Source organism: Vombatus ursinus, unplaced genomic scaffold (genome assembly GCF_900497805.2).
Source record: "Vombatus ursinus unplaced genomic scaffold, bare-nosed wombat genome assembly UNPS02006779.1, whole genome shotgun sequence".
NCBI classification, from domain to species: Eukaryota; Metazoa; Chordata; class Mammalia; order Diprotodontia; family Vombatidae; genus Vombatus; species Vombatus ursinus.
In genome coordinates, this window is record NW_020946557.1 from 12,009,145 (window position 1) to 12,021,170 (window position 12,026).

General features: G+C 32.3%; 1 protein-coding gene across 2 annotated transcripts in view; it reads right to left on the reverse strand.

Annotated features, from left to right (window-relative positions):
• TBC1D32 (TBC1 domain family member 32) overlaps nt 1-12,026 on the reverse strand; it is a 232,465-nt gene that overhangs the window by 192,117 nt on the left and 28,322 nt on the right. For both annotated transcript variants that reach the window (XM_027848616.1, XM_027848617.1), the window contains exons 7-12: nt 8,992-9,070; nt 8,714-8,817; nt 8,562-8,623; nt 3,545-3,689; nt 2,075-2,134; nt 539-629 (exon numbers count right to left, since the gene is read on the reverse strand). In XM_027848616.1, coding sequence (XP_027704417.1) covers nt 539-629; nt 2,075-2,134; nt 3,545-3,689; nt 8,562-8,623; nt 8,714-8,817; nt 8,992-9,070 — 541 coding nt within the window. The remainder of the gene's footprint in view (nt 1-538; nt 630-2,074; nt 2,135-3,544; nt 3,690-8,561; nt 8,624-8,713; nt 8,818-8,991; nt 9,071-12,026) is intronic.

Here is a 12,026-nt window from a genome sequence, read left to right on the forward strand (position 1 = left end):
TGAGTGTCCTGTATTGGACTAGTCACTACTCGAATACAAAGGAAGTATAAACAATGTCTTTATTCCTCATTGAGCTTACAACCAAGTTAGAAGAGAATATATATAATACTACTAGAGAAAAATAAAAGACTATAAAATCAATCATTTAGTGGTGAGATAAAAACTAGGTACAAAAAGAGTGAAAAAAAGAGCAATCAGTAAGTGCCAAGGAGTCAAAGAAGGCTTCTTGGAGTTAAGTTTGATATTAAAATGATCTACAAAGAAGGCTGTTGCAATAATCAGAACTAGGAAACATCCCATAGAATAAACTGAATAATTACACATGAAGAAATCAGCATGATTATATAATTATTCTAAAATTTTAATCATTTGTGATAATTTAACATTGTGAAAAAGTTTGCTTTTATTGGTATCTAAAAGTTACCATAATTACCTAGATGTACCTTATCTGAAAAAAAGTTTTTTTCTAAACAATGTTCATATTTGTTTAAAAAAACTAAGTTGATTTCTTTTTCTAATAAAGGAAAATGACACTTACCACAATGTTTGGGATGTATCAAATTTTTATCAGACCTCATATTTTCACATGATTCAAAATACTGAATGCACTGTTGAACTGATGTTGTTATCTATCAAAAATCACAAATTGTAAGTATCCTAGAAATCTGCACAGTTCCTCATTTTAGGTTTTAAGATAAATTAGGTCAGTTCTTAAAAAATGCTCTGGGACAATAATAGGAAATTATGATTCACAATATTTAGGATTGTGCTTTTTCAGGCTGCTGAAAATTACTGCCCTCAGATGAATTAGATCAATATGATGTGCTCAATTAACAAAGGTGTATGAAAACACATGTGGGCCAAAGTATTTTTCTAATATACAATAGAACCCTATTATAATGCTGACTTCAGTGGATAAGAACAATATAAGGTTTACATATTACTGTGTAATATACAGCACTCTGTAAATAAAGGGGTATGATTTAACAACCTATCATACAACAGGATCCACTTTAGTATAAACAGCTACATCACAAAATTTTACTGCATCTATAAGACTAAATTATCACATATTAAACTTTTCACATAAATGAACTGACTTCAAACATTTTTATTATCCTTTTACTACCAGTTTGGATTAGTACTGCTGAGTCTGTATGAGTGTATATGTATTTCTGCTATTATACGCATGACCATGAAGATTTGATTTCTATTTATTTAAAAGAATTAACATGGAAGTAAGTCATGAGAAAGACTGAAGAAGAACTGTTACCTAACTCAAGAAAGAGTGTTACATCTTAAAATGCTTCTCCATGTCTAAGTCACAAAATGGTAAAGGGAAAGACAAGCTGTGACCTGGGTGAGTTCAAACTTCTGTTCTATTACCTCTTTGTTCAATGAAGCCTTACATAAGGGGGAAGAGAAGAAATATGTACATCTATAATACACTTAATGCATTCTTGTTCTTTCCAGATGTTTAATTAGGGTTTCCCATTATCCTGTATGATACAGAACATGTCTTTAAAAAAAGTTTCACAGCAATTCCTTTAATGGGACTTTTCTAATGTGTGCTATAATGTAATCTAAATATCCCTTCAAGTTTCTTGTCCATTTATTATTTTTAATTCTTAAACTAATTTGGGCAATTTCAAAATTTTTTTCTTGTTCCTGAGTTTTTCTCTATCTTTTCTTTACAATTTAAGGTGTTTTCCACATAATCTAATACTTTTTCTTCTATTAATAGCTGCTCAAAATCACATTATATATATTACAAGATTGCTCCATTCTTTAATCATTTGTAGAACATTACTTTAGCACTAACCTTATGCATTTCCTAGCTTCCCTCCTCCCCCCTTCTTTCTACTCCCCTCTCATTTGAGGGCTTTCAATTTCAGTACTTTTGAGCTTTAAGGAACTCTGGTTTAAGAGGTTAACTAAGAGCTTGACTCATGATTCAGCTTACTTTGTATATCAGTGCACTTATCTTTAGACACTTTGGTTATGAAGATTGGTCCACATAGCTTTTGTTTTTAGAAATACTATTTCCTCCAAATTCATGTACATTTGTACTTACCACAGATTTATATTTTTTTTCAAGAAGTCGTAATACCACAGTTCTGCTATAATATGCATGCTAAAATTAGGGAGAAAAATATGTTAGATTTCATTTAATGTTCAAATTATAACCCCCCAAAATAAGTTTTTCTGCATCATTTCCAATAATTATATAATTAATGATACAATAAATTAAGTTTTCAGTCATCCTAATCAGCACCAGACAGATTTCTCTATTAGCATTGGATTAGAACCAAAGCAATCAGGAGAACTGAAATGAATAAATGCATTTCACAAAACAATTTTTTCATTTAGAGATGGGACAGAAGAAAAATATTCACTACTTTATTTGTACTCAAATATATTAAGCTAGCAGAGACTGAATCTAGGTTTTCATAGGAATAGAGAACTCTAGTTAAGGAAACACCCTCTAGCAATATAGAGTGGTCCTTCCTCTTTCCTCAGCAATTTATCCTCTTAAAGAACTGCCAGGGGAATTTAAAGATTAAGGTCACTTGGGGTGCATAGGGTCACTCAATCTATTAGTACCACAGACAGGATTTGAAACTAAATCTTCCTGGCAGAGGTTGGCTTTTATCATGCCCTTCCCACACATTTCGAGACAGAAATAGAGATCTAGATAAATAATGTGATATAATGGGATCAATTTGTGCTTACTCTTAGATCTACTTACTTTTGTGCTTACTCTCAGATTACCTTAAAATTCCAAGTAAATATTGTTACTTCTATCTTTCTCAAAAATAAAATGGGGAAAAAAATATTCTTGCTAAGGGTCCCAGTTTGTTGGGTATTGCTAATCACAATTTTACTTTATAGTTGGGAAAACGACAAAATTCACCAATGTATGACCTATCCTAAGTTGTATCAGAAACTTTTACTCTATCCTAAAATAATATACATGGTCTGCTTTCTTTTCAAACCTCCCATCATTCTGTGTTATTCACTGAGTAATACACAGTACAAAGGAAGGGAGATAGGGAGCATGAGTACAACTCCAGTGGCACAATTTGAAACAGCTATTAAAGCTATTAGCAGCAGCTATTGAAGGCAGCAGCACCTTTTCATAAGTGAAAACCTTGTTGAGAGTAGGATTCACTACTAACAAGCTGCAGAAGGTTCCTGGAGAACTGTCAGTAGCCACAATTGTATCCAAAATATATTTTCTGAATCACATGCTCAAGCTTCTGCCATCAATTGATGACACAAGATAAATTAAATGTTTTCCCCCCAGTGTTCTACTATACCTATTTAAAATTGTAAACATAAAAAGAACAAATAAATAAATAAAATTAATATTAATTTTTTCATGAAAATATATATGATCTAAAATAATTTAACATTATGTTGCACTCAATAACTATTCATTTAATAAATGGCTTTTAACACATTTTTAAAGTTCCCTAACTTTATATATTAAACATAATATTAAGGTACTTACAATATATCAACATATTTCTTTTTCTCTTACCATCCATTTTTTGAACCACACAGCCTTAATATCAAGTAATGCCAAAAAATAGATTGGATCCAAAATCTTTTGTGAGACAAGTAAACTTTGGTCATGCTTAATTGATAATAGTGACAGAGTACTCTCCACAATTTCTTCCATATACCTTAAAATTAAAAAAAAATTACTTAAAATTATTTTTAGAATAGGATCATTGAATTGGGTAACCTCAGAGGTCATGTAGTTCAATTTCCTCACTTTAATTCATGGAAGGAAGATAAAAGGATTAACACACATATTTTAAAATTATTTTAGATTAGGTATGTTTTCCAATAAGCAACATCTTACAATAATGTTCCAAAACCATTACCTCAATCAGTGCACAAAAGGTATTTTTCCCATTACTAAAATCTAGTCACTCTTAGGAACTATTTAATGATTCACAGAAACTTTTTACAATTCTTTTAAGACAATGGAAAAAGTTTTTTTTTTAAATTTAATGCAAAAAATAATCTAGATCTAATCAAATTAATTGAGTGGAATTTAATCAAGACAATGGAATTATTTCAATTGTAACAAAAAAGCAAAGCTTTAATAATCCATAATCAAGAATTCATGCGTAATATACTTATTTTCAAAACCTGTAAATTTTATTATTAGGTGAATACCAAAGAATATAAGGTTTTTTTCATCTTACAACATTACCTTGCAGTGGTAATATAATCCAGTAAATTTACTTCCACTCTTTTATACAGTGACACTGGCCTCATTTAAATCCCATCTACAAGAAACCTCTTCCAAGCCCTCTTAATTCTAGTGTCTTCCCTTTCTTAACTATATCCTATTTACAATATATATATAGCTTGTTTGTATATATTTATTTGTTGTCTCTCCATTAGACTGTGAGCTCCTTGAGGGAAGGGAATGTCTTTTGCCTCTTTTTGTATATTTAGCACAGTGCCTGACACTTAGTAGGCTCTTTGAAAAGTTTATTGACTGATTAATATTATTTTTTATTAAAAGATCAAGAAGACAAACATGACAAAATAACAGTTAAAATAACTTCTATAAATAAATACCATTTAAAGTACATTTAAATGTACATTTGCTATTTTAATATACACATTTTTACAAATATTTTTCTTTGTATTGGATTCCAAAAACTGAGTAGTTCATTAACATGTAAAGAAATCTATGGCATAAGACAATAAATAGCATTGACTGATCTAATATTCTTCAAGTGGGAAAACTGAAATTTTGACTAGCAGTTCACCTTAATACTACATCAGTTTTTAATAACATAACTTTTAAAATGAAAGGAAATGACACAATAAACTAGGAAATGGAAGAAAAATTTCTGGTAAAGTTGTTGCTCTATTGAGGTATCAATAGATTAGGGAAGTATATCCCTTAAGATAGAAAAAAAGAGAAGTAGGAGGTTTGATAAGGCAGTACATTATTAGAAATTATGCTACAATCATCTAAAGTGAAGTTATAATACCCATGGAAATAAGGATAGGTCTATAGTCCTCTGTTTTTCATTCATCAACTTATTAACATATCCATTTGGAAAAGTTCCCATGCAAAATCATCAAAAGATAAAAAGAAGTAGTAAAGTACTTATTGGATACATACAATATTCATAGTACTGTAAGGAACAAAGGAGACATATATCACTTTGTCTCCATCCTTCAGAAGACTACAATTTAGTCCAGGGGTGGGGAACCTACAGCCTCAAGGTCACATGTGGCCCTCTAGGTCCTCAAGTGCCACCCTTTGACTGAATCCAAGCTTCACAGAACAAATCCCTTTCTCCTCCCCGGTAGACAAATAGACTAAGATATATGGAATAATTAATGGACATTACAAGACAGCATTCAATTCAAAGTTAAAAATATGATAAATACAATACATATTTTTAAAATAAAGAAAAGTTGGAAATCAATGAGGAATGGTATTATCAGAAAAGGATTTATAAAGTAGATCACTCTTGAAGAATATCTAACACTTGTTTAAATGAAGGAGAGATAGAAGGATATTCTAAGCAAGAGGAATAGCATGACCAAAGGGACAGAGTAGGCATGAATTTAATAGCAAATAATAGAGATCAAGTAAAGCAGCAAGGAAAAAATTTGGCATTTGCTTGAATGGATTTGGTCCCACAGACAGCTGTGAGAAGTAACAATGACTATAGATAGATAGATAGACAGACAGACAGATACAGCTAAACATATATCTTTTGTCTATCTCACAGCTGTGTGAGAAGTAATAATGAATATATATGTGCGTATATGTATGTATATATGTATATATATAATTCATGTATATGTGTGTATATATGTATATATATAATTCATATATATATATATTTACAAATGAGAATATATGCCCTCCAATCATTCAGGGCATACATATAAACTTTAGGGAGCAGGAAGAAGAGTGAAGGTTAGTAGAAAAAGAAAAATCAACTCGCATCTTACCATTGCTAAAATAATGACCTCTGAATTTTCTGTTCTTTTTCTCTAGTATACCATTAATCTCATTCTTTGTTTCTAGTTCAAGCACAAAGCACTAACTGACATCTTCTGACCCAATTCATATATGACAATTAAAACTGTGTCTGGTACATACACAGACCTGATTTCTGACCAAGTTCATTCCTACCCAGAACATAAACCCCAATTTTATCTGAACCTTGATCCCCTGATTCAACCTCTATGAGGGATTCTTAACCTTTCTGTGGATCTTTTGGCAGTCTGGTGAAGCCTATAAACCCCTTTTCAGAATAATGTCTTTAAATGAATAAAACAAAATACATAAGATTACAAAGGAAACTAACTATACTGAAATACAGTTATCACAGTATTTTTTAAAATCACATTCACAGACTTCAGGTTAAGAATTCCTGCTCTATAATGTGTCCAATATCATCAAATAGATTTGCCACTTACTTGTCATATCATATCACCTTAATTACCTATCATTAGAAGTAGCCAATAGACCCAATTCAGGTAAAACTACTTATTCTTTGTATAGGGATGATCATCTCTCAACTCCCTTTCTTAGAGCCAGTGGATACTTTTTTTTCCCCATCTTGTTTAAAAATATGCATAGGTTTCATAGCCACAAGAAAACATCAACTCTCTCAACTGTGTAACTCCAAGAGTTTGATTCTTTGGAGTAGCTACTAAAACAATATAGATGCCAAACCCAATTCCCTGAAATTAGGAATATGTTACTCTTTGTTCTACCACTAGTAGTACCTGTCAAAAAGGAAGCTGGACATCCAAAAGCAGAGCTTGATGCACAAGAATGTACTTTAGAGTCACAGGCAGTCAACATTAAGAATATACAGCTTGATTTGGACAAGTTAAATCGGGGCCCTTTATTAAAAAGAGAGAGAAGGACAAGGAAATAAAAACAGCTAAAATGATGAACAAATATCCAAGAGTACAGCCCCTAAGCACTAAAGGAATTCTCTCTTTTCTTGCTGTTGTTCAGTAATATCTGACTCTTCATGACCCCATTTGGGGACCAAGGCTTATATGTAGCCTTCACTGGCCTACTGGGTGATTGATACTCTAAAAGAATGTGAGGTCTGTTTATTCTAGAATACTTTGTAGAGAAACCATCTCCTTTTGTCTACCTCAATATAAAACCTACACAAACCCTCACATCTAAAAGTCATCCAGAAAAGATGTGTGTCCTAAAAGAAGTTATATCTGTGTCCTGGAAAGAACCATTTGTCTGGACTCCAGTTACATATACAGCTTCATTTTCCCAAACAAAGCTAGTAGTGGGGTGCTGAGATGATGGGGAAGCAGGGAATATGTTTTGTACTTTTCTTATATGAGTGAGTACATCTATTAAAGCAGCTAAAATACTAACAGAATGCCTGTAGTTAGAGCAACTTCATAGGAGGTTTTATCTCTATTCCATTATTCTGTGAAATTTCAGAAGTGACTAACACATACATGTCAGGAAAGAGAAAAAATATTTTTATCTCTTTGTAAACTTTATTGTTCTTGAAGATGATGGCAGCATTTCTGTTGGGGAAAAATTAATATAATTTAATTCCTTAGCTTATTCTGGGCCATACTCCTTTTATAAAGTATAAAATAGAATTTTATAGTTGGAATAAACTGTAGACATCATTTAATCTAACCTCATTTTACAAATGAGGAATGTTGGCACACAAAAAAGGGTCACATACTTAGAAGTTAGAAACTAAATTGGTAATTGGCATCAATGACAGAGTGAGGATTGGAACAAAGATATTCTGACTCAGTTATCACATATAATCAGAAACAAGAAAACACTCAGTGTTAAAGCACTGTTGGCAAAATATGTTTCAATGTCTGGATTCCCTGCCAGGATCCACTCTGACCAACACAGAGGCTTTGAGAGCAAGTTACTAAAGGAAATACTGGCCTTGAAAGATGTCAGAAAGTCTAAACCTATTTGTTACTACCCACAGAGACCCAGAGCCTAAACAATTTAACCACATATCTTTGAACATATTGGGAAACTCTGAGACCTGTGCATCATTTCTAGAATGCACAAAATTCTGTCATTCTTACAGTTTTACTCCATATTTGCTCATATTTGGGTGAGAACCATATGTATCTATTAACATATATATCTCCCATCTGAGAGAAACCAATCAACTTATCACAGCTTGGCACTGAGAGGCCTTAAAATAGTCTGAATTGGCAAGTAGTTGATGACTAAAGCACCAATAAAACCCAAATCTTCAGACTCTTCTTGATCCAGCTATCATTCTATGCTGCCTATGTATTGTACAGGATGAACTGTTTGGAATCACAATGTAATTGAGAAAAGAACACAAAAGGATAATATACAGTTATTATTTTGACAATTATACACACATAAATATATCATTTAAATCACAGGCCAACTCCCTATCCCAATTCCTAAATATCAATATACAGTACAACACTGTTTCACATGAAATATGGGAAAAAGTAGTCAAATCTACATTTATACTTCTAAATCTGACATTTTCTAAATGACTTACTTCTCTGGGTGACGAATCCAAAAAGACGGAACCTCCTTTTGATATTCATTTAGAAGACGCACCTATATGGAAGACAGGAGCACAATTTGAAAAATAGGAATTCTGAAATATAAAACTAAATACAAAGGAATGTATGTTTAATCAATATATACCTTTTTAAGTAAATGGATCACATTAGGATGAGTAACATCTACCCCAGTCAACAGAGTTGGAATATGGTTTTCACCCGAAAGGAAATATAATTCCAAATGTCTGGCTGAAAAGGTAAAATGTAATAGGAGAATAGTATTATTATACCACATATTTAATAGTTTGACAGCTATTCACCACCCATTTTCCAAGCTGTGTATGTCTACATGTTAGTGTGTAGAAGTATATACATAGATATGTGTGTGTGAAAAATGTGAGAAAACATGTATACCATACATACCTAAGCTTGTATAAATTTCTTTGGTCATATGCAGTGGTGAAAGAGTAAATGTCTGTGCACAGAATTTCAAAATTCGGTCCTACAGAAAAAGGATAGAAAATTTACCCTAAATATTCCAATTAAAGAATGTAAGATGAATCTGCACAAGACAAATGGCTGTTTCAACTTTGCAAAAAAGATTACTATTTTTCAAAGAGTGGTCCCTTAGAAGACTGAACTCAGGGAAGAGAAGTCAGTTATTCATTAGATTCCTATTTATAAAAGAATAAATGTTCTTAATGCTGGCTAATCAAAGCAGATATTACAAAATGACATCAATTAACCAAGTTGAAGTCTTTTTTAGTATACAAACACATTTTAAAATACATCACAATTTAGAATATCTGTATGGGACAATAAACTATAGAAAAGAGATATTCACAATGTCCCCTATTTATTTTTCAAATCTTAACTTTTTTGTTGAGTTTCACAGCAGAAGCATTTCCCTAGTTACCCTTTTCCTACTCCCAAAGAAAAGAAAAATACTGCTACATATTGATGGCAATAGGGAAGGAGCTTCAGTCTTAAAATTTCGTTACCGTAGGGAATTCCTGGTAAGAAAACCACCTCTATAAATATATCTATAAGTGTTCTGCAAGGTAGGGTCTTAGAGAGATGTATGAAGTTTGAACTGGCCCACAGTCACTCACAGTCAGGATGTGTCTGAGGCCTAACCTGAATCTGGATCTTTCTCACTCAAAAGCTAACTCTCTACACTACATTACATATACTGTTTCTTATACTTAGAATGTCTAATGTAATTAAGTATTAAAGTATATGATATTTGTCCAGGACCAAACAACCAGTATATGGCAAAGACAGGACTTGAACACAGGTCTTCCCATCTTTAAAGCCAGTTCTCTCCCTACTCTCTCTACTTTCATAATAAATAAATAATTTTAATGTTATGCATTTATTATGTTAAATTATTTAGAGTAAATTACATGAAACAGAAGCAACTAAGCAACTCAGATGTTCCTTTTCATTAATTTCAAATTGTATCAACTTGAACATATAGCAATGTGTTGAACTGTAATAATTAAACCTTACTTTCCATAGCTTTACATGAGGTAGTTCTACCACCAAGTGATTGAAAACATTCTCTAGCAATCCTGAGAAATTTGTGTCAAATCTAAGACACTTAATTCCTTAGCAAGTGTAAAGTTTCATTTATAGCAAATTGGTGGGAATTCATAACATTTCAATTAATGTTGTTATAGCTTCTTATATCCTATTTCAAGGAACAATCTTTCAAAAGAGTCACTAGAAACACAGAATCAAAGTTAAAAGAAGTTAAAAGAAGGGTAGCTAGGTGGCGCAGTGGATACAGCACCGGCCCTGGATTCAGGAGGACCCGAGTTCAAATCCAGCCTCAGACACATAACACTTACTAGCTGTGTGACCCTGGGCAAGTCACTTAAGCCCACTGCCTAGCCCCTCCCAAAAAAAAAGTTAAAAGGAAATTTTAGTGCACATGTAGTTAGGAACGAAAATAATTTCTTGTTGGATTTCCTAATCCAAAATTATTGCTTCTATAATCTCTTCTATTTTGAGATTCATCTGATTATTTTCAATAAGTAACAGTACTGTCTGTTGCTGTAAAAAGACCCATTGTTAAACATTAATAAGTAAAATTATTAAATATAGCACTTTTTATGGGGACACTAACTCATAACTAAGATTTATCAAAGTATTTTACGTAAAATATTTAAATGACCTTAACTGCTTCCTAAACTGCCAGTCTCATAAAGTCAAAGTATTCATTGAATACAATCTTTACTGAACCAAGAAGTATAACACAAAAGTATAACACAATACTCTCTTTGACCTTTTAATTAAAGAACATCAGAAATATTAAAAACATGACCCACAAAGACATTTTCCTTGTTTCTGATTACTACGAATTAAAATTGCTTAGTTTGTAGTGGTCTGCAACACCCTCTGGTGTTTGAAATATAGAAGTACACTCAAGTAATAGTCAAACAAATTTTCCTCCTTATAAAAATTTTACAAAGTAACAATAGCTTAAAAAATAGTATCACTATCTAACTTAAAGTCCACAAGATACAATCATTTATCGTCACTGCATTACATTATAACTTTATATGGATATAAGTATTAGTAATATAACAAAACAGAATGCAGTATTGAGGTAGCAGACTTGGGATAATGGGTTCTACTGCCAACTGTGTCACTAGCTAACTGTGTAACTCTGGACAAGTCAATTGACCTCACTATGCTGACTGAGTTTCATCTGCAAAATGGGGCAAAACCACAAAGATCATTTCCAGCTCTAATATTCTATTCTATCTTGCCAAATTTTGCACAAAATATTCTATAGAATTTAAATGTAAATGTTAGTACAATGATGTATAAAATGCAATTTTTAAAAATCTATAATTTCTAGAAAATAAACCAAATAACTATTTGAAAGGCTTTACTGAAAAACAATGAACTACCAGAACCATTTTTAAAAAGTTTACTTGATAGAAACTGTCCACCTAACACAAACTTTAATATTGCACAGTGGTTGGCAATCAACAAGCAACTTTTAAGCTCTTACTTAGTGCCAGGCACTGAGATAAGCCTGAAGACACAAAGGAAGACAAAAACAAACAAACAAGAAAAAAAAAACCCTTTGTCAACTCACTATGCCATTCTCCATTGTGGATCTTCAAACTTTTTCATTCCACTTCAAATATCCCATAGCTATACCTATAGTACCCCATCTTATGGTACCCTGCAACCTCTCACTGAGAACCCTGCTTCATATTTTGCAGAAAAAAATTTGAAGCTTCTACTCTTTTCTCCTCTTCTTTATCTCACACCATTCAGATGCTGTCTGCCAGTATCTCCTTCTTTACCCGTTTTCACACAAAGAGGTGGCCTTACACTTTACCAAGGTCCCTACTTCACTTACACAAGTGAGCCCAGCTCATCCCATTCACTTCAACAGATTAGACTGCCCTTCTGTCAACCCCATTTGATTACTTATC